Here is a 22,781-nt window from a genome sequence, read left to right as displayed (position 1 = left end):
CTCACCTCCCTGTAGGTTTGTGGCCAGATGCCTAAGGTGTGACGGCTTTATCTGGTCTTGGGGGAAAAGGCAAAAGTCTGCGAAGCATGACTCCTTGCTCTCAGAAGCACTTTGAATTAAGGACAACAAAATCCATGTGAAGCTGGTGGATCCTTACCTGTGGCAGGGAGAAGCATCAATAAGCTCACACGTGTTGAATCTCAGCCTCAGGCTCTTAACTCCTAAGCTTGCTGAATCCCTGCTGCTTTAAGTGCCTATGTCACACTCACAGAGGGGACTCCTGCTGCTTTTGAAAACATTCCTGATCACTTTTTAGGAGCAAGAATCATGACACCATTAGCAAGGTATTCATAAAGCAGATTTTTCCTGCTAGCTGTTGGCAGGGCCATATGCCCCATCAGAGGAGAGGGTAGGAAGGTTCACTGCCATAAAAGGTGGCATTGGCACAGTGCCCTGTCACAGCCCACGCCCACGCAGCTCCACATCCTGCTTTCCTCCCTTTCAGAAACTCTTCTGTAACAAACTACTGCCAGGAGATGTCACACAGGGAGACCATTAGCTAGCTGCTCTTACAGGACAGAGAGAAACTGCAACACATCTCACTCCCTCTCCTGCTGATTAGCAGTGCCAGTTCACGATGAGATTTGTGTAGTACATCACACTTCAGTCTTAGCTGCCTGATTGCTGGTAGAGCTGGGTGTTTCTGAAAAATCACAGACCTCACGGAAGTTCAGAGAGATAGAGAAATGGCGAGGGTGCGACTGTTGTTTTTTTTTTTTTTATCATTCCTGGCAAAGCTCAGTCATGCTGCATGGGTCCAGCCTTGGCTGCTGCTGCTCACCAGACAGCATGAGAGGCAGAGACTGAGGGTCAGCTAGGAAAGGCTCCTCTGCTCCACAGCACAGGGCAGGCTCATGGTCGGGCTAAAGGAAAAGCTCAGGTTATAGCACAATGAGTTTGTAAATATCTCACAGCAGTCAGCACATCCACACCAACATGATCCTGCATTCCTGAAGACACATAGTAATGCTGAGGGATCAAATCCATAGTAATTGTGCTAAGGTCCCTCAAAGTACCCCCGTTTCTTGCCTGAGACACTAAGCATCATCCCACCTCCAAAAATCCTCCCCAAAGCATTTTGTTCTGCGTTAACAGCTTATATTATTATACACTGAAATTCCTCAGGAATGTAGTCACACCATCCAGCAGTCAGCATCTCTCCTCTGTACCTTTAGCCGGCTCTGGGAAAAAAAAAAGTTGACAAGCACCTGTGGGTGGGGGAGTGTCTATGAGCTTTGGGAAAATCTGTAGTCAGGTGGAGGAAATAAATCCAAATTATCACTCCATTGAGGCCAGCAGGCAAAGTTCTGCAGCTCAGGTGAATCAGCCCATGAGTTGGTGAAGACCAGCTGTGGTTACTGGGGTCCCAGGGTTAAGGACACAGGGACAATTGCAAGGGTAGCAGGAATTACAACACACTGAATCCATGGAGTGTCGGGCTTTCTTAGTCAAGCAGCTAGTCATGGAATAAAGGTGGAACTTTTTTTTTGTTTGATGAGGGTTTTTTAGGGTTTGGCAGGTTTTGGCAGGTGGTTTAAGCAGCCAGGTAGCAGCAAAACAATTTCTGGACTGGTAAACTTTTGTTGAGGGAGAACAAGTTAGATGGAGACAACAGATGCAGTGGCTCCCCACTGAAGTTCTCTCTCCCGAGGGCTAGTGTTTCATGTCCCACAGCAGACCAGAGGAGCATTGTATTTCTGAAAGCAGGCAAAGCTGGCATTACCCCTTACAAAGGTGTCTCGGTGGATGCGTGTGTGACCCTACCATCAGCATCCCACTACCTCTGCCCAGGAAGTCCCCCAGGAAGAAAGGACATTCACTGTCTCACCTCTTCACACTTCAGTCTGAAGTTTCAAGTGTGCAAAGTGATCCTAACACAAACTTGAGCTCTTAATAACAGGTGACTTGATCTGCAATTGCTGGGAGAAAACGTCATAACCCAGAGCCAAAAGATATCAGATCCAAGCATTTGTCTACAGACTCTGCTGTAATTTCTTAACCCTATTTTCTTCTTCCTGTATATCCCTGAGTCAACCATTTCATCCCTTCTATTTGGAGAGCTTACTTTTTTAGTGGCAATTCTATATTTGGCTTGTCCACTTCCTGAGTATGACAGCCTGTGGAGACCGCACAGCAGCTCATACAGCTCCTCTGCAAACAGCAAAGTGAAACTATAGAAACAAAATTAATTCCGCTTTTGTTTTTATTTTAATAGTTGAGTTACATTTCTCCTCTTTTGACGCTGCTGGACAGAACTATTTCCCAACATTTTCACTGATAAAGCTGTATGTATAATTACCTCTAAAAAACCCCAACAAGAGCCAACTCTCCAAAACCCCCTCCAACCACATACAAGTCAGGTTCCTCTCCTCTAATTGCAGGGCACCTGCCTGAAAGAAGCCAACACATCTGTGGCATGCATGCAGATGCTGAGAAATGCTTTCAATTCACACCACATATTTTCCCAAAGGATTCCACGTTATTGACTAAATAAGAATTTTCCAAGGATTGTGCAGCAGGATACAGCTCTAATTTACTACAGAAACATATGCTGTTTGTCTTTTAACAGTCAGGGGAAGAGCTAACCAAGCCCATAAACCTGAATCAGTTTTCCTTCCAAATGAGGGACTGAAAAATCAGAAGCCAACTAAATATAAATAAGAAAAAAAGGAATAAATAGATGATAAAAATAAAAATACCAAATTCATGATATCGAATATATGAATCTTAGGTATTATAAATATACATAACATACACACATTTTAAGTAAAAAATGTATCTCATAGGACTTCTAGGACCAAATTTTGTGAGGTGTTCACACGACATCCTCAGCTAAGCTAAAGGAGGTGGCCAGGAAGGCCAATGGCATCTTGGCTTGTATCAGAAATGGCGTGACCCGCAGGTCCAGGGAGGTTATTCTCCCTCTGTACTCGGCACTGGTGAGACCACTCCTTGAATCCTGTGTTCCGTTCTGGGCCCCTCACCACAAGAAGGATGTTGAGGCTCTGGAGCGAGTCCAGAGAAGAGCAACGAAGCTGGTGAAGGGGCTGGAGAACAAGTCTTATGAGGAGTGATTGAGAGAGCTGGAGAAGAGTTTAGCCTGGAGAAGAGGAGGCTGAGGGGAGACTTCATTGCTCTCTACAACTACCTGAAAGGAGGTTGTGGAGAGGAGGGAGCTGGCCTCTTCTCCCAAGTGACAGGAGGCAGGACAAGAGGGAATGGCCTCAAGCTGCACCAGGGGAGGTGCAGGCTGGACATCAGGAAAAAAAAATTCACAGAAAGGGTCATGGGCCACTGGCAGAGGCTGCCCAGAGAGGTGGTTGAGTCGCTTTCCCTGGAGGTGTTTAAGAGACGGGTGGATGAGGTGCTGAGGGGCATGGTTTAGTGACTGATGGGAATGGTTGGACTCGGTGATCCAGTGGGTCCTTTCCAAACTAGTGATTCTATGAGTCTATGATCTGCCACCAGCTGCCAGCTTGTCCCTGCCATGCCTCCATCTGTGGACCTGTGATGCATGCTTCTCATCCCCTGAGACAGCCCCTGCTCCTGCAGCTCCCAGGGCAGAACTCAGTGCCTGCTTGAGGTTGCCTTTTGGGGTGGAAAAGGGAGAGGTTGAGAGAATAGAGACAGAGAAGCCACATAAAGTGTTTTATCCAAAGAGCTGGTGGAGTGGGCTCCCCATGTGACCGCAAGCATTCGGGGGTTGTTGGTAGAAAATGAGGACTAGCGAGCACCAGACCTAATCTACCCACCCTTATTTCCATACTCTAGGTGGAAACTGCGAGTCCCCATCAGAAGAAAAAGATACTCCCACAAGGAAAGTAAGTTCAGTGTACACCCTCACCCATGGCATGTCATGCCACCCCCACCTCCAGGGTGCTCAAGAAGCCTCTTCCAGCACCCAGGATCACTACAGAGGCAGCCAGCAGGCACAGGCACGTCTGTGCGCAGCAGCCATAGTGAGACATTTTGCATATCACCCAGGGGAAAACTCCTTGTGCCCAATGAGGGCTACCTGCTTTCTTGCTGCCCCATGACACTGCATTATTTGGAGCCTCTTTGGTTTTTTTTCTGTTTCTGGAGAAGGCACCGTGCGGGGCTGGCTGCTTCCCCTGGCCTCCTAAACCACACGCGTCTTGGCCACCGCCTCCCAGCTGCCTCCTGTGACAGTGAACTTGGCCTTCGTACACCACAACCAGGCCTGCAGGCTTGCAACATACCAAACTGCACTGGAGGAGCACCCAATCAATGGGGCGTATGTGCTACACCCTTGCTTCTCCCCCTGTGCAAACAAGGCAGAGGGCTGCAGGAGGAAGGGAGATGCCAGCCCAACATGCACTGCATTTAGTCACATGCCAGCCCCCATTCTCCAAACAAGCTCAGTATATGACCTTCCCTAAACACATGTCTGCATGAGGTATTCCCCTAATAAAATAGTTTCTGCACATTAAATATGCAAATAGGGAAGACTCACGTGGTAGTCAGGATCACATGTGTTCATGATTCAGCCTGCCACCTTTTTCATCAGTAGGTAAAGCCATTCATGTAGGCGTGTTACAATACTTCTATCACTTTCACAAGCTGCGGCATTTGCTTAGAGAGGAACATCTTCTTGTTAGTCGTGTAAATCAGCAATTTCATGGTTGCGTCAAGGCAACACAGGAATGTTTGATAACGCTGCAAGTTCTCTAAGACGGCAGCTTTAACACAACATTGAGAGACTGATGTCTTTCCTTCAGTGAGGTTGCAAAATAAGTACATTTAAACCCCCCTTTACCTTAGGCAAAAGTGAAAGCTCAGCTCTGAAATGTTACAGGAGCAAGCAATGGTTCAATCAGCCTAATCACAAGAATCAGATAGGCAGCTAAAAATAAAGCTGTAAGAAAGGATGATACAAACAATAACTTCCTGTCATTTAGATGCTTACGGGACAGAGAGACAAATTTCCAGGAAAGCCCAAGCCCTCTGAACCCATGTGCACAAACACCCAGTGCACACTTGGGCATGTGGCACATCACGTAGTGCCTCTATGTTCCAGCGCCTAGCCAGTGATCCCAGGCAGAATTAAGGCTGCATGGGCCATAAACCTGAAGTACAGTCAAAAAACAAGTACACAGGAATAGACATTTCTAAGAGACATGTAAAACGGATTTCAGTTAAGAAAAAATAAAAACAAAAATAAAACCAAAAAGGTTGCACCTCTAGGTTTTATTAAGGTTGATAAGAAGTGCTGCATGATGTAAGTGGGTGCTAAACTAGGGAGAAGATAAATCTTGAAAAGCAATCAGATTTATTCAGCCCTCAGAGATTCAACCCTTTCTATTACTAATGTCACACTAGTTCATGCTTTTACTCAGCCCATAGCTAAGTCTAAGTAAACCCTGTGCTGCAGAAAGTCCATGTGTCCTGTTGCTCCACTGAAGAATGACAATCCCATGTGTTTTTTTCTTCTTTCCCCAGCACAGACCAATAGCCATCCACCAAGTACCATCAAGGTAATGACTAAAACTGATTGGGGTTTGCTGCTTTTCAGGGGAACTGAGTCCAAAACATCCATGTGTCAGAAAAACAAGGTGTCCATCACATTACCTCAGGAGAGACAAAAGCTCATGATCACGGTATTTGCTTGGGATGCAGAAAACCATCAGTTTAAGTCTACATACCAAATTAATGTACATACACCAACTATAAAAAGTATATACAGCTCCACTTTCAGGCAGCTGGTGGACAAACAGACCACAACACTCACCTGCAAATTCAGAGGCCGAGTATAATGCTGCCTGGCCCAAATCAGGCAATTCAGGAAGCTGTACCTCATGATGATGTCCTAGATAAGTGTTCTGAGCCACCAGGCAATCTATGACTGTGTGGTTACTTCATCCTCCTTCTCCTTTCTTTCTCCCCTTAGCTTTCGGGTAGCCAGCATAACCTCTCTTGCTGATAGTTTCATCAAAACTGGCGTATTTCCACAAAAAAGTTTCAGTTTCAGAATGATATCTTTTAATAAAAAGCCACTGAACTGGACTATTGCCAACTAGCTGTAGTAATTAAAGAAGTTTTCAGCTGAAAGACAAAGGGAGATTTAATACTTGGAGGCTTAAAAGGACAAAAACAGTGGATGTCTCAACGAAATTTGTCTCTTGGAACAGAAAAAGGTTTCCCTTTCCAACAGCCCACTGACTCTACAAGGAGGAAGAAAGGCCTTCAGATATTACATTGTCAGATTGAACATTTAGTTTCTTATAAACAAGAAGGGATCAAATGGTTGCACTGCAGGAGAGGACACGCAGGAAAGACTGGCATGACTAACACATGGCCCAGTCCAGCCTTGCTTTGGGGTTAGATTAAGGCTCCAAGAGGCAGCAGTAGGTAGCAACCTACGGGTTGCTACCTCTTCTTTGTACATAGTTTGTTTTAGCAGAGGATGGGTGAAGTTGGCTCTTGAATCACTAATGACAAGAGAGCACCACAAGCCCTATGTACTGCGGGGCCAAGTGCTGCCATTTAGCAGCCCAATATGGTTGTTCAGTATTTTTATAAAGATGACATCAGTAAAACAAAAGTTGGTGCCCAGCAGATATGTAGGTGTTTAGCAGAAAATTTTGAAGAAAGTGGGAAAGATGACAGCAGAGTGTGATTAAATGAGCTCATCATTTGTACATGTGAGCGTGGGGTGGACTGTGGGGGAAGAGAAGGGGAGGGGGTGAAACTGGAATGGGGAACCTGCCAAGTAGCTGTCTGGTTTTGAGAACTTTTAGTATCCTAAGTAAAAGCCCCAGAATGTGGTTTGAAGACAGTCCCAGGAGGGTTGTTAGTGCAATAGGAGATGCCCCTTCTGAGTATTAAACTTGGCCTGTGAATAATAAGACTCAATTGAAACCTCAAGAGATTTCATGTTCACTCCTATACCATCAATGTATGGGACAAATCACTCCACTTCTGCATTTTCGTCTCCTCACTGATAAGAGAAGGTCAATGACAATAGCCTTTTAAAACTGTAGACTAGAAGCATCCTGGAAAATATGGCTATGAACAAGTCTCAGGTAGATCTACATGTCAGAAGTGACAAGAAATGCTCCAGACTTCACTCAGTTGATTTGGAGCCGGTCACTCGTGGAAGTTAAAAGCCTACCTGTTCACATTTCATAGGCACATTAGGAGAAATGCTGCTGCCCTCCCAGTTCTTTGCAACAGCAATTAGAGGAGGAGAGCACCTGGTCCCTGCAGATAGGTAGGGAATTCCTTTCCTTAAGTGAGTCTGCTTTGATTGCTCTGCTCCTTGAAACTTCTGAAATTTCTAAATCTCAAAATTTCATAAAGGCTCAAATCAAAACTGAGGAATTATTTTCAGTAAAGTGAGGAGATATTTCACATCAAGCAGAATCAGACAAAATGTTTTATATAACCTGAGAAAAATCTGAGATAGATTCTGCAGGAATTAGGTTCTAACAACTATTCTTCACTTCTAGGTTTGAAAAATAAAAAGAACCCTTTGCATTTATTAACCTGTGGAGCAGAGACTTCTGTCCTTCTTACAGAGTATGATAGGTAGATACCTGAGTTCAACCACATTCACTTAAAACACTGCTACTACTGCAGACAATAGAGAATCGCACTATAAAGCCCGTACTTACTCACTGGCTTCATTATTAAGTAGGTTCAAATAAAGATCATCAGGGCAAACAAAGTTTTAACTTCTGGCTCTGGGTACTCAGTGAGTTCACTTCAGATTTAACAAGTCATCCTGCTAGCTATTTAGAAGCACAGTCACCCACAACACATTAGCAAACATTCTCAAGAGGCAAATGGAGGGGCAAGTCTAAACAGAATCTTTAAGGCATTTACCCACACAGTCTTACCTCCTCCTTCATTAATGGCTCTTCCTTCTCCTCCCTATGTTTCGAAGGGGAGGATTAGACAAGAACCACCAGGGAGGTGGTTAGCCATCACTGCATGTCTCATGAGGCCAGAGACCCTTCCAGGATGGTCTCTCCAGCACAGATACATGTGCACACACATGCTTGGGGTCTTAGTTGACTCCCAGACCCTATAGTCTCTCTGGCAGCAGGCTGTGACTCCCCTTCCTCTCCCTTTATCCTCCTACTTTCCTTAACTTTTTGCTCTGCTAATCACCCTAAACCCTCCCTTTAGTTCCTCCTCTAAGCACTCCATAATAAATCCCGTGTAATCCCCAAACGCTTTTCCCTCACAAATATTGATAATATATCCCATACTTCTAGTAACTCCCTCTCCGTTCCCATCTGTAAGGGGCTCTGGAGAGCTGCTCCCATTCACTTACTGGGTAGATGTCACCCTGGCACCATCAGGATGATGGCTTCCCTGGGACAGTTTGAGTTCCCTGCCTGCCCTTGTCACACTGTTTTCCTTCATGCATGCAATGAGCTTTTTATTACATAATCTGCCACTAAGTGCTACCAAGCTCAGGACAACAGCCAGGTCTTCACCCTCGATGCACATCAGGCATGCAAGTGTTGCTGTGTGCTCCTGGTATCCCTCCACAACCCCTGCAGTAGGGAAATGCCGGTGGATTTACAGACTGTCCTCAGAACCGTATACATCAGTCAACACCGCTGCATGAGCGAGTACACAGGCTACACCAGATTTGTTCATGTTGCAAACTTTTTCAGGGTATAATCATGGTGAAACTTCTCTCTCCTTCCCTACCCTCCCCCCCCTCCCCTCAACCAGGAACATTTTGAAAAAAGAGATTCTATGAAGTCTGGTGAACTGTGGTACTCTACTGTCAGCCACAACACGAAACATGAAGCCTCTGTGATTAACACCTATAATCAAACAGAATATGCACTCCTCAATGTGCCCAAAAGGAAGGAAAATGTCTCCACTGCTGAAGAACACAGTGAATATGATTATGTCCTGATAGCTTAGAGAGGGACACTTTCTGCTCCCAAGACACTCTTTTACTTGAATGTTTAATCCAGCAATATACACCTTTGCTAACCATCCTACCTCTACCACCCTCAAACACCTTCCTGTCATTACCAAGCTTACTCATTAGGACACATCTCCTAGTCATGACCCAAGATTTCATAAAAATGAAAGGCATAGAGCCTGTGCTAGGTGCACTTACACTTTTCCAAACCTTCTCTGGCCTGCTTGATATATACCATTGTATACACAACTTGATAAAGTATGGAGTTTGGATAAATAACTCATTTCTCAAATTGCATCCCCACTCCCTTTTAACATAATAGTATTTGTCTTTGAGTGAAGGCTCAACAAAGTTGGTATTAAATTAAAAAAAGCAACAAACTACATGCAAAGCAAAAATTCCAGCCACTTCAAACGAATGCCACTTAGAAGACTATGAAACTGGTGAAGTCCCTAATGCTGCACAGGCAGTAACTGCACATCAGTAGAAGATTCCTAGGTATTGACTTTGTAACACAGCACTTCCAGCTTTAACCTCCCTGTATCCCATCATCCTTCTGCAAGCAACACTTATGGACACGTGCCTAGGATTGAATCCAGTTATTCAACAGTTCACCAGAGCTCATAAAGTGATTACGTGCCTATGTCCTTGCTTAAGCATGTTGTTTTGCTCCCTCCATTTTTGTATTAAAACAATTTGAAAGATAATATTGAATGGTTTTACTGATTTAAAATCTTCCTTTGTGTGATCGCTGGCTGCAGCCCTGGCTTTGCAGTGTGGTGCCATCATGCATCATGCTTGCAGTTTTGGTGCAGGGGGTGGTCTCATGGGTGAATGGTTGTATGCAGCAGTGGACAGACACACTGCTAGGACAGCACTCTTCAGGTACTGCTGCAGTGACAGGCATCTGAATCTGCCCAAAATATGTACTGGCTGCTGTGGAGCACATATGACTGCCTGCCAAGGGATTTTAAAGGTCTGGTTGTACAGTCCACAAGTTGAATTACCAGAATTATCTATTTTCTTCCTTTTTAACTCTGGTTCAGTTGCCTCAGTCATCTGTGTATTATCCACACTCCTTCTATTAAAATCAACATTAAGCATTCACAAAATATCTGACGTGATGAAATAATTTCCTTTATCCTAATGGATGAGGTCATAGCTAGTTAATCAGATTATTTACTTTTATATGGCCAATTTACTTCAAAGAGATAAAACCAGCTCCCACATTTTGTGGGTTTTTTTTCACTTTTCCTAAATTAGAGTTCAAAATATGACTGGATGTAACTGTAAAGTTGGGCATCTCCTCTTGAATATCATGACATCTTGCTATAACTACACCTTCATCTTTCTTGAGAATTGCTCGGGTAGAGGTACTGGGGCAGAGGAGGATGGCTGAAAAAACCTAAATGCTTAGCACCTTCTTTTTTCTGCCAACTCTTAGTGCATGTGGAGTTATCACCATAAAGCAGCTTAAGAACTATGCTATTTTTCAGTTCTTAGAAACAAAACGAAGATAAAGAAGAGTTCAAGGGCAGATTCAGTTATCTTCATAAGAGCAATAATATAAAGCAGCATCTCAAGGGCAAACCATTTCTTTGCTGCTGGTATTTTTATAGCCTGCTGCTTTTGGGACAAACCATACAAACCATTAATTTTATCCTATCCCAACGTAAGAATCAGAAGGAATATCTCATAGTTGTATGCTGCATAGAATATTGCACTAAGAGAAATGACTGCTCTTACGGTCAATGCTACATTGGGGATAGAATAAGCCACAAATATGAGATCCATGTGAAGTACTAATTTGGTCAAGGCTGTTTTCCAAGGTCAGTTAAAACTCAAGCAACAACAAATACAGGTTTGAGTGTATGGCTGTGCGAGACAAATGTTTCATACAGCTCTCAGCATTTAGAAGTCCAAAGCTTATTTTCCAACTCAAACACCTGAAAGACAAGCTGCTGAAGAATAAAACCAATCAGTTTAATAGTAAAAATAAATAATTTAATGAATGGTAAAGTTGTCAGATTACTCCTTAAATAAAATAGTAATATTAGAAAAAGAATCTTATTTTCCCATAAGATATTTCTCACAATACAAAAGCTTTCTTAAAATAAATTCAACTATCCAACAGCACTAACGTTTATACTGGCTATAAACAAATGACAAGAAGCTATACTTCAGTAGCATGATAGTGAATCAATCATATTCTGTGTAAAGTTAATGCTTAATTTTTAATTTTCACATTATAGCCAGTTTCTGGCTATAAGTCTCATGCCACACTGGTGTACGTGATCTCCTTCAACACCTTAGTTTTTGCACTGGTCCATCTCATCTGATCTCTTGTCAACAAGAACAACTATTCTCTGCCTTATTAAGGCAAATGTATTGCATCTGTTCTTTTTTTATCCCCACTGCAGGGGTAGGGAATATAATTAAGGTATAAACTAGTTTCTCTTTGAATTTACAAATGCAGGTCAAATAACTGCCTTTTAACAAGCACCAGTAGCTAACTATTAAAGAACACAGCTAAACTGACCCTTTCAAGATTCCTCTTGCATTTAGATGTGTTAGTGAGTAAAATAAGTTTCTTCACAATGTTTCTTCTTTCTTCATTTCTATTTTACATTGCAAAAGCAAAAAATAGAGCAAATACCATCTTATCCAGGAAGACTGTAGGATGCACAAAGGAATGATGAGAGATGAAATTCACTTAAGCTACTGCAAAGGTCTTGCATATAATTAAAGAAAATAGAAAGGTTATTTAAGTTTTCAAGCTGTTTTGAGAGGAAAGAACAACAGGGAAACACAGCACATGAAGTCAGCAGGAGAAAAGTAACAGACCAGAGCATGGGTGGAAGTGAGCATTAAGGATGAAGCTGCATAGGTCATTTCAGATAAGCCAAGAGCAGAAGAAAGGAGACGTGCAAGACTACTTTTAAAGCTCATGCAATGAATACAGATTTAGCAGTAAGGCAAAGTAAAGCAGAGATTTCAAAGTCAACAAAACATGCATCAGGCAAGAGGCATAGTTTTCACAAGCGTGAAACCAGTTGTTAATATATTAAGAGGATAATAAAGAAGGAGGTAGTAATGTTCTAGGAGTACAACACTGTTATAAATATACCACATTTTCTGTTTACAATACTGCATCACGGACACTATTTACAAGTTTACATCTTTAGAAGTGTTTCTACCAAATGAATAGCTCCCCACCCTGACATTACTGATAGGAGAAGCCCATTACTGACAGGAGAAGCCCATCTCTTCTAGGTGGCGAAGAAGATGAGGAGTCATTCCACCATTACTCTGAAAGTTAAAACAGCACATTATTAACATTAAAATGAAACTTTAGTTAGATATTTCAGCATATTCTTTCCTGTCCCTATTTTTTCCTGCGTTTTCTATAAATCCTGTCAATATATAAGGAGAAAAATGGTGTTGCAAATTAGAACTTAAGTCTTGTTGCTCTCTTGTCCCTTGAAAAAAGTACCAAGAAAAATCAGTATAAGTTAAGCACAAATCTACTTATACAGACAGTATTGCTCATAGGATTTCTACACTGACATTTCACCAAGACAAGTCTAAATGTATTGGAATCACTATCTAGTCACTGCTAGGTATTGGTAATCATCACTACCTAAAAAATCTGGAAGAATTTGGTTTCTTTAAAAAGTATTTCTGCGTGTAGTAAATTTTCTCTAAAAACTCCATAGAGATAAAAATCAGGGGGATTTTTCATCCCTGACTGTGAAAAAATAATCAGGATTTAACACCCAAATTACTTATCCTGTTTCACTTGGACTGAAATTTTTTTTATAAGCATTCAAATATGGATATATAAAGAGGAGACAATTTTAGTTATTTGGCTCCCCATTATGGTACACACACATATGAGGACATATTCTTTGTATGTACAAAATGCAAGAGGAGATCTGAAAAAGTTGCTTGGAGTCTGTATCTAACTAGTCTCATCACTACATGGCTGTTCATCAGAAATAGTGAATCCGGTTAATAGGCATAGCAAGACTTACTTGAAAACTGAATATTTCACGATTTTCTTAATACTGTTGTGCAAAATATATTTCCTAACAAATCTCAACATCTTCTGAGAAATAATTCCCCTTTTTCAAATAAATATTTTCTGTCTTTGTAAAGAAACAGTCCCTCTAATGTACAGCACTTACATGTTAATGTGAGAGAAGTTGGGTCAAGCTTTAATGTGTTGCATTCAGATGTGCTGGGATTGAAAGTATCATCTTCATCATAAATATTTTGACGTAAAACATTCCTTATAAAATCTGGGTTCATTGTGTTTTCCATAAACCCCTCTGTTGATGGTGGTACAGAAAACTCTAGCTGATAAAATACAATGGAGCTTGCATTACTGAAAAACAAACAAAGTCAAGTATGAATGCCTTCAAGTCACTACTGCATCTCTTCTTTTTTGAGAAGATTGACTTTTCAAAGCAATGTTGGTGTGGAATTTTCTTTTTAAACTTACTCTAAAGAAAAGCATTATAAAAGAAAATTGCCATCAAAGATTCCAGTTTCCTCCTTCTCAGAGCAGCTCTTGATGTTAACAGAAACTATGCACATACCTGAAGCCAGCCTGAGACATGTTTTCAAATATAGAAAAGGCAAGTGAACATGTGTCCTAAGGGGGTGAAGTTTTCAGCACTTGTGCCTAAAAAGTACATAACAATAAGAGCAGAGTTGCTGCAGTACCTCACACATAGGTTAGCTAAGAACCTGCTGTAAAATTGCTCTCCTGCTAGAAGTAATTGGCACAACCTAGCTATGATCCTACCCTAGTTCTGGAATGGACTATGTAAACCACCAAATTGGAGTCCACCTCTGGAGATTTCATTGTTTATGGTCTACCAAATCCCCTACTTACAACTTGACAGTTACATTTTGTATACCCAGGATTTAAGACATCAAAAAATAAATTGGGTAAGAGAAGAGAAAAAAGACGCAGAGAAAAAGAGAGACAGATAAGCTAGTAGATATTTATGTAGAACTAGAGCTTTGTGTTTGGTGTCTAAATTATAATTTTTACCTGTAAGGCTCATTCATTCAACAGAGCCAGCATGCCCAAGGCTGGCAATGCAGGGGAGCACATTCTCCAATGTGCCTTCAGAACTACCCCTTGCCCCAGCCCAGAGCTGGCATTTTCCTCTGTCCTTGTTCTTTCAAGGGTCTTGGGCTTTATGAAAATCTTCTTCCTTTTCCTCTACCTTTCTAATCCCTTTTATAGCAGTGCTTTTTCAGAAGTCCATGGGGAAGTTCACTGACTGCCTTCCCTTGCCTCTCTGCTCTCTCTCCATGGCAGGAGCTTCAAGTGATCTTTCCAGACCCACTTTTCCCTCTGCTGTTCAGCCTCCTTCCTATTTTAAGTCTGTGGTAGATCCATAGATTAAAACTTCACCAGTCTCAAACACAGTGTCTCCCTCCAGTGCCAGTTTCTGCCAAGAGTAAACTCCTCCCTCTGTTCCAGCTTGAAGCTTTCTGTTGCCTCTGTAAGGCTGGCCTGGGTGTTTTTCCCCTTCTTCCCACCACGGCTATTCCTCTGTCCCCACCAACCTTTAGTGGCTGAGCTTCTCCTTCATGTGTAAGCAATTCCCACCCAGGCTAGCCTAACCTCCATTTGGCCACCTGCTCTGCCTCTCACTCCTGCTCTATCAGTCTCTCCAACATACTGCTGCTTTGAGACATGCTTCTGTTGTCCAAACTAAAGTGGACCTAAAAAAGATCCAAATGGCAACACAGTATTACTGTTTTGGCTCCCATTACTTGTATGTCTCTATTGCTTTAGCTCTTTTGGGGACAAAATAGTTCTCCCCTCCCCACGAACCCTGTTTATTTATTTTATTTATTTATTTGCATAGGCACATGTATGTCTCACCAGAAGCTGGGAAATTTTGGATAATTTTTGTGACAGAAATTGCTTACCTGTAATGAACAACCTGAGCTGACCTAAAGTAGCGTCCTAGAGCTGGAGATGAACTGTAGACATCTGTTAACTTTGAGAGAAAAAAAAATAAAGAGAAAGAAAAAATATTTCTTCCATTCAGTATCTCTTTTCCCCATGAAAGAATGTATCATGAATCATTCTTACAGTATGTTTTAAGGGGCATAAATATAGTTGGTTGAAGGGCCAGTATCAGCAAATATTTGCCCTGGAAAAGGTACACAATCCTTTTAAGTTTGACAGACAAGTTAATCTGTGTGTTTGAGTGATTACTATATTATCCTAACACAATGGATGCATTCAAGGTGAACTAAAAGTATGAGCTCGTGTTGCTATGTGCAATTTATGTACTTTGGGTTGAGTTTTTATTAAAAAGCCCTGCTACTCTTACTTAATAGAGGGAAGGGACTCTCTATTGAGACTCCCTTTCCACAATAAATCTACATCAGCACTGCCATGTCCGCTGAGTTTATTTCAGCTGTAACTCATAAGTGTGATGGCTCAATATAAACAACAGCTATAAACCCAGGCTGTCATCGTGTACTTCCAGAAGACTGTGACACACAGGATTTTTAGCTGGTGGTGGGCTTAGATGACCTTCACAGCTCCTTCCTAACCTAAATCATTCAATAATTCTATGAAAAAGGTCAGCACTGTGTCCCAAACATTACACAAACGTAGAAAAAAATCAGGTTATGTTTTTGTTTGTTTGTTTTTTAATCAACATAAATTGTTTGTGTGTTTAAAAACAGGCAAATCCTTTTTCTAAGTGAGGACTTAAACTTATCCTAGAAAAAGTACAACTCACAATTTTTTTGGATTTGCAAATGACTGAGTTACTACACAAAGAAACAGAAAATTCTTAAAAGGAAATCTGCATTTCTGAAACAATCAGCTTTGCCAAGAATCACATCAACACATACCCTCTTAGTAATGTCTTCAGAGAAAAGGTGTGGCAAACCACACATTAACTCCAATGTTCCTGAAAAATTGCGATAATTTCCAGTATTTAGTAGTGCATCAGTATCCCAATAGTCATCCTCATCTGTGTAAACATCTAATATTCAAAAGGAGATAGAAAGGGGAGAGAAAAAGTTCCTATTAGCAGAATTATTGAAAAAAAACCCCATACCCTTAGCTTTCTCACAAATTTCCTAGTTAGTGACTCTCTGGAGTAAGAGAAAGAAAGTGCAAGTCACTTGAGGAAAGGTTACAGCATATTGAGATCAATCACCCACCCCCATTAGTTTAAATCTAGTTTAAAGCCCTATCTATGAGCTTGCAGGGCTTTAAACTAGATGTGAAGGGGGATGGGGATAACATCAGGCTTGCCTATGACAAGTGGTGGGAGGACTGACAATGGTTGGAGGGATGGGGTGCTGGTATGAGCCTTCCACCTGCTGTGCAGGGATGTGTTGGGGATACCATGGCACAGTTGAAGTCCTGTGGAGATGACTGGGAGGCTACTGAGGTAGTAGGTGTCAGGGACGAAACTTCTCCAAAACACCTTATGGGTAATAAAGGGTCCATTAAGAAGGTGATGTGATCAGCAGCCCAGGTGAAGTGCCTCTATACAAATGCATGAAGCTTGGGTATCAAGCAGGAGGAGCTGGAAGCTACTGTGTTACTAGAAAGCTATGATCCAGTTGCCATCACTGAAACTTGGTGGGAAGAATCCCATGACTGGAGTGTGGCTATTGATGGCTACAGGCTGTTCAGAAGGGACAGACAGGGTAGGAGGGGTGGAGGCATTGCCCTCTATCTCAGGAAAGGGATAGAATGTGAAGAGCTGTCATTGAAGAGTGGCTATGAACAGGTTGAAAGCTTGTGGGTCAGAATAAAGACCAAGGAACCAACAGAAACCTTGTGGTTGGTGTATACTATAGGCCACCTGATCAAGGAGAAGCCTTCTTCCTCCAGCTACAGGAGGCTTCACGCATGCAAGCTCTCATCCTACTCGGGGACTTCAACCACCCCAATATATGCTGGAAAAGTAGCATGGCAAGCTGTAGGCAATCCATGAGACTCCTGGAGTGCATTGGAGATAGTGACCTTCCAGTGCCTGAAGAGGGTCTACAAGAAAGCTGGGGAGGGACTGTTTACAAAGGCTTGTAGTGATAGGACTACGGACAATGGGTATAAACTGGAGGGGGCAGAATTAGACTAAACATAAGGAAGAATTTCTTTACTATAAGAGTGGTGAGGCACTGGCATAGGTTGCCCTGGGAAGCTGTGGCTGCCCCATCCCTGAGGGTGTTCAAGGCCAGGCTGAATGGGGTTTTGAGCAGCCTGATCTAGTGGGAGGTGTCCCTGCCTGTGGCAGGGGGTTGGCACTAGATGATCTTTAAGGTCCGTTCCAACCCTAACTATTTTGTCTCATTACATTTTCTCACTTAGCTACAAACTGGAATTATAATCTGATAAAAGTTGCTTGTTGCCTGTTAAAATAAAAGCATTCACAATTACTACTCAGCACACCAACATCTGCAGCCAGCATCCCAGTCCAGTGGTTTACAGAAGGATGTTACTAATGAAATCATGTTATATTAGATTGTACATATTGTACATTTTTATTAGAGGATGAACCAAGACTGTGATACTTACTAGAATAAAGAATTAGGCTGATGAGAATGACCAGGAAGAATACTAGAAAAATTGTAGTTATAACCATCCACAGTTTACACTTCCAGAAAACTATTTTCCTGCATGATTTCCAGTGATCTCTCTCCTAATTACAAAAGGAAGGAGCATGTTGATTAATGAAATCAGGTGGGAAAAAATGTTTAAGCAGGTCTCTAATGTAACAATTAGAAACAAACAAAAAAAAGTGCCACATAGATGGAAAAGTCTCATTGCTAACCAATGCCCTACAGAAGGGGTTACCACCCTTAAGTACTAATGCAGGTGGGAATGTAGACCTGCAGAAGGCAAAAGACATTCACATGCAGGCTATTACTTCGAAGAGAAACTTTGCCATTTGTGCAGAAATTCCAGCTCCTGAATTGCCCATTAAGCTGAGGTGCCACAAAGGTACTTTCATGGCCTTCAATTTTTTATTTTTTTTTGTCAACATCTATTTAATTTGTATGTTCTACAAGCTGTAGGGGATGTCCCAGAATCATTCACCTTTGCTATGTTGATGACACCAGTCTGCAAATCTCATGGATGCCACCACCCAAAGCCAGTGTTATTCATGAGATACTATTGCATTAACAAAACTTCAAAAAAAATTAAGACTCTTACAGTAGATTCCTTTTTTCTTCAGTGGATAGAAAACTTGAAAAGTACTGAGTATATTTATCTTACCTTTTCTACGTTATCAACAAACCTTTTCAGAGCAATTATGCATGTGTGATCATATAGGAGAGAAAAGACAATACCTGCCTTTCATTTAATTTTTAGTAAGACTCAAGATCATGGCAGAAATTGGCCTTTTAACTAGTTACTCTAGCAGTACTAATATTTTTTAAAAGAATAGTTTAGGTGACATAGCAAAAATTAATAAAAAACTCCAACTTTTTTTGTCCCACAGACAGAAGACTGAAGGAAGGACAGGAAATCCCAAGTAGATCACCTTGCATTTTTAATTCCTCCACCTCCTTCCCATCCACCACAAATCCAGCTGTAAACTGCATATCGTTTATGACATCAGTACCAGGCAAGGAAAAGTATGTGCTGTAGGTTATCTAGGCCACACACGTGCATGCTGGCAGGAACCAGCTGCTAGCCGGAGGCACTGACCCAGGTTACCTTCCTTTACTTTTTGAACTTTATAAGAGCCCAGCAGAATAGAAAGTCTTTCATTGAATTTACCTGACATCTACTAGCTGGCTTAAAGCTTCTCTGGGGGTGGCAGATGAACAGGGAGAGAAAACAGATACCCATAGAAAGACCTCACGATAATCATTTCTCCAGGAGAGGGGGAAGAAAAAGGGAAAGTGCTCCCTGCAGACACCGCTGCATGCAGAACTTTGCTTTGGTGGAGAACAAAGGGCAAAGGATGAATATGATTTTTCTTACAGTGTAATGTCAGGTGTGGTCATGTTTACATACTTTTTTTTAATTTTATTTTAAAAATATATTAAAAGAAAGTGTCAATATAATCCATGACACTAGCATATAGTTTTGTATCTCAAAAAAGAAAAAAAAATCCAGTAACTACTGCCTAGAGTACAGCTGTGAAATCAGACATAGTAATATCGGTTGAGACAGGCAGTTACCGAGCCCAAGTTTCGATTGAGCCACATATTTAGACTATCAAAAAAAATGTAATTCTTAATCATGCGTAGCAAACTGCTTTGATCTCAAGCAAGCATTCAGTTTTTCAGCTATCCCCCACAAGCTGGGCCAACACCCTCTGGACATTGCCCAGATACATCACAAGACTGCTGGGAGGGAGGAGCAGGAGAGAAAGTCTCTCCTCGGTGGGCAGGGTAGTTCTTCTGATTAACCTGCCACCTGAGCAGGAAACAGGGCATGACTGTTTTCCAGCGATCCCTATAGAGGATCCTTATAAGATAGGAGCCAATTGCCAGAATCAGCAGAAACAGAACCTAGATAAAAATCAGATATGGGAAGGGGAAGGCTAAACAGAAACTTAAGGGTAAAGTTTCTCAAGACAGTCAAGCAGATCTAGCTCACCCCTGCATCTCCTCCACCCTCTCCTGTTCCTCTTTGCACCTCCCTAGAATTTTTCTGACCCTTCAGCAAGCTGGTACAGCTTACCAGACAGGAGGAGAAGTAACTGGCCCCTGACATAGTAGAGTAAAGGGGGGTCTTGCCTAGCTGGTGGGATGAACCTGTGGCCAGAGAAGACCAGCGGGGCTCCCACAAGGAAGCAGTTACTGTGCTCAGCCAGGAGCAGCAAGGGAGGGGGTGGCGTGGCTAATACAGCTGAGCTCTTGGGAAGGCTCAGCTATCCCTAGAGAGAAAAGAGAAACTTCTTAGCTCAGCCACAGATATTCCCTCTGTTCTTGAGTAAGTAATTAAAACCATTGTACAACAGTCACTTGTGAGCATATATTACTCTTCTTCCAGTGTTAGCCCATTACATAGCTTTAAGCTAAATGCTGGAAACTACCTCCCTTAGGACTCACATGCTGGTCTTAACTGAGATTTTGGGACACTCTATTCACACAAATTTATAATTCTTAGAATGTGGAAATTACTCAAAGATAAAAAGAGAGAGAATCCAGCATGTTTTATCGCAGAACATCCTAATTGTTCTTTGGTACTGTTTTCTGATTAATTTGTTCTTAAGGAAATCTTGCTTTTAATGTGGGTTTCAATTTTTCTCTCTTCTGGTTTTGTGCCCAATCCCACTGACAGCACATGAAGAGAGAATGTAAAACTCAGAGTACCAATTGCAGCTTCATTTCCTAAGTTAAAGGTCACAAACATCCAGAACAAAAAATAGAAAAGCTTAAAATCCCTCTCCAGTATTAGCACACTTCAGGGAGAAGAAGAAAAGGAATATGCCTAACAGGTTTTCAACCTTTACTTTCAAGTGAATAACCTTTCCGTCTCCCTGAAACAACAAATTAAACCACCCTTATGAGATGTTCCTGCAAAGGGTTATTCCTCGTGCTGTGTGGTTCCCCAGCTGCGAGTATCAAATGAGCAAGTGAAATTCCTACCTTTCTTGATTGGCCATTTAGAGGCTTATCCTGATCAGTCTCACTTTCCTTCACGTTATCTTCTTGTAATTCAATAATCTCATGCTCCTGACCAGAGCTTTGCCTTTTCATAGCTTCTGTTTCTGTGCGAAGACCTCTGTCTCTGAAGCAAGCACGGAGGCAACTCATTTCCTTCTGGTTTTAGCTGCAGTTATGGCCAGTAGCAGTTCTTGTATTAGGCTGGAGACGGTAACAGGGAGAGCTGGGAGAGTTTTCACTGGAGTGATCTCAAAACACTGATAAATGAGGGGGGTTCCTTGGAAGGACAAACGACGTCATCTGCACTAGCTACAGGGAAACAGGAGGCGGAGGAAGTATTGATTTGCCTAGTCACCAGAACTGCATCCCTCAGCTGTGCAATACTAGGTTTTCCAGTTTGTCCACCTTACTGTACCAGCCACTGACATGCACAAGCAGGTGACTAAACCTTAAGCAATGCTGTCATTTGCTGAGGCAATTTTGAAAGGAATCAGGTAGCTTTCCCTGCTGCTGTCAGCCAAAAGTATGAAACACTATTGCTATTATCTGCGCAGCTAAACTAACAGATGTGGATCTGAGCAGCACAAACTGAGTAAAGGATCCCATAGCTCCTCTCTGTTAGGCTGTGAAGGAAACTTGTAATATCCATCAACATTTCTAATTTTAGTTTCTCTCAATAGTCAATAAAGTAATGAACACTACCAACCTTTGTCCCATGATTTGTCCTCTCACTAGCTGTTATGTAGCCTCAAATCACATCTAGTGTTAAAGAACCATTTATGTCTATTCACATACTACCCAACTTAAACCTGAGAAGCTGCTTCCATGTTAAAAATCAAAAGGACAAATCTGAAGAGAAGAGGAACATTGCCTTCAATTTCAGCCTGTGCTCTAACATGACATATTTTATGAAGAAGATCATGGTGTGAGTTGAGATCTGGTCTACGCTAGCTTCCCACAGGAACTCTCCTGTGCTACTTAGAGTCACTCATAACAACTTACTGCAGCGAGGGGCTAATTTGTCCCACCCCACCTCTCCAGCATCCTTCGTCCTACCTCCTCTCATTTTTCCTGTTCTGAGTGCATCCTTGTGTTTCTCCTTCCTCCCACAGAGCACCTCTCTCCCCTCTGGATCAAAAGGCTTGGGCAGGCAGCCGGCAACTGCACTCTTGCTCACTCTCTTGTCCCAGCACAGAGAGGATCATGCATTAAGGAAGGAAACAAAGCCTCTTTGTCCAACTCCTCCCCTGCTGGCTGAGTATCCACTCACAGCACCGCTCCCTCTTTTTCCTGCCACATACTGAGGATGCTTTCCCCTCCCTGATTTTCTCATTGTGCAACTCATCTGGCTACTGATGTCTGGAACATTGCCAAGGGTTCAGATTCCTGATGTTATGTCACAGCCACCAAGATAAAGGCACTCCACGAAGCTGAGCGCACAGAAATACAAACTGATATCTCACCTTTTGGTCTTGGAGAATCCTTAAAACTCTGAAGGTCTGAGGGTGAAGCTGAGCAGTCATCAAGATCAAAACATGTATCTGGATACACAACATTTCCCCTGGGACGTCTTTACTAGAAAAGCATTTATGTGCTGATTCTCAGTACTTCTGCTGGACAAGAGCTTAATTTATTTTATTTCCACTCACAGGAAAAGACTTCACCCTCTACTGAGTTGTGTGAAACCAAAACAGGTTTTCTGAGTGAAATGAGTTAATGATTATGGATCTCACCCTGCCAAAGCCAAAGTCAGCATTTATTTACAGCTCTGGAGGAGCTCCTTGCAAATTCTTGAGTTTCATCTGGGTGTGCCTTTCTTGCATGTCAAGTAACTGACCCTTCTGACGGATAATGACGAGAAACTCTCAAGGAAACAGGGAAGTCAAGAACTAATCTGAACTTTCTGGCCTAGTCTATTATCTAAAACAGAACAGAAGGAAAACTGTTTTCTTCTGTGGTGAAGACATCTCTGGTTTCAACATAAGGAAAAGAAACTTGTGCCTTTAAATGTGTGCTTTAGTAAAACAGGCAACTTAGGCTCAGCTTTACAGAAAGGGGGAATTCTGACATACAACTGTAGTTTTGACTGCACCTGGGGATTGGAGTTTCAGAGGCACAATGGAACAAATAAAAGATAGCCACTTGCATTTTTAGCACATTTATTAAAGGACCAAGGACATCC

General features: G+C 42.1%; 1 protein-coding gene across 3 annotated transcripts; it reads right to left on the bottom strand.

Moving 5' to 3' along the window:
* Positions 1–10,756: 10,756 nt before the first annotated feature.
* Positions 10,757–22,235, bottom strand: C1H3orf52 (chromosome 1 C3orf52 homolog). 3 transcript variants are annotated; one of them, XM_069868906.1, is made up of 7 exons: positions 22,063–22,235; positions 20,582–20,800; positions 17,550–17,673; positions 15,869–16,002; positions 14,927–14,997; positions 13,159–13,358; positions 10,757–12,280 (listed from the first exon to the last, which is right to left on the bottom strand). In XM_069868906.1, coding segments are annotated over exons 2-7 (699 nt in total). In that variant the 5' UTR covers positions 20,750–20,800; positions 22,063–22,235; the 3' UTR covers positions 10,757–12,278. The 3 variants fall into 3 exon arrangements, with proteins under 3 accessions (XP_069725007.1, XP_069725016.1, XP_069724998.1); XM_069868915.1 differs by lacking the exon at positions 22,063–22,235 and adding an exon at positions 21,777–21,794; XM_069868897.1 differs by lacking the exon at positions 22,063–22,235 and adding an exon at positions 21,656–21,726 and having other exon boundaries at positions 20,582–20,908.
* Positions 22,236–22,781: the final 546 nt, after the last annotated feature.

This window comes from Phaenicophaeus curvirostris, chromosome 1 (assembly GCF_032191515.1).
Source record: "Phaenicophaeus curvirostris isolate KB17595 chromosome 1, BPBGC_Pcur_1.0, whole genome shotgun sequence".
NCBI lineage: Eukaryota > Metazoa > Chordata > Aves > Cuculiformes > Cuculidae > Phaenicophaeus > Phaenicophaeus curvirostris.
Note: the sequence above shows the minus strand (reverse complement) of the source record. Positions and strands in the feature narration are given on the sequence as shown.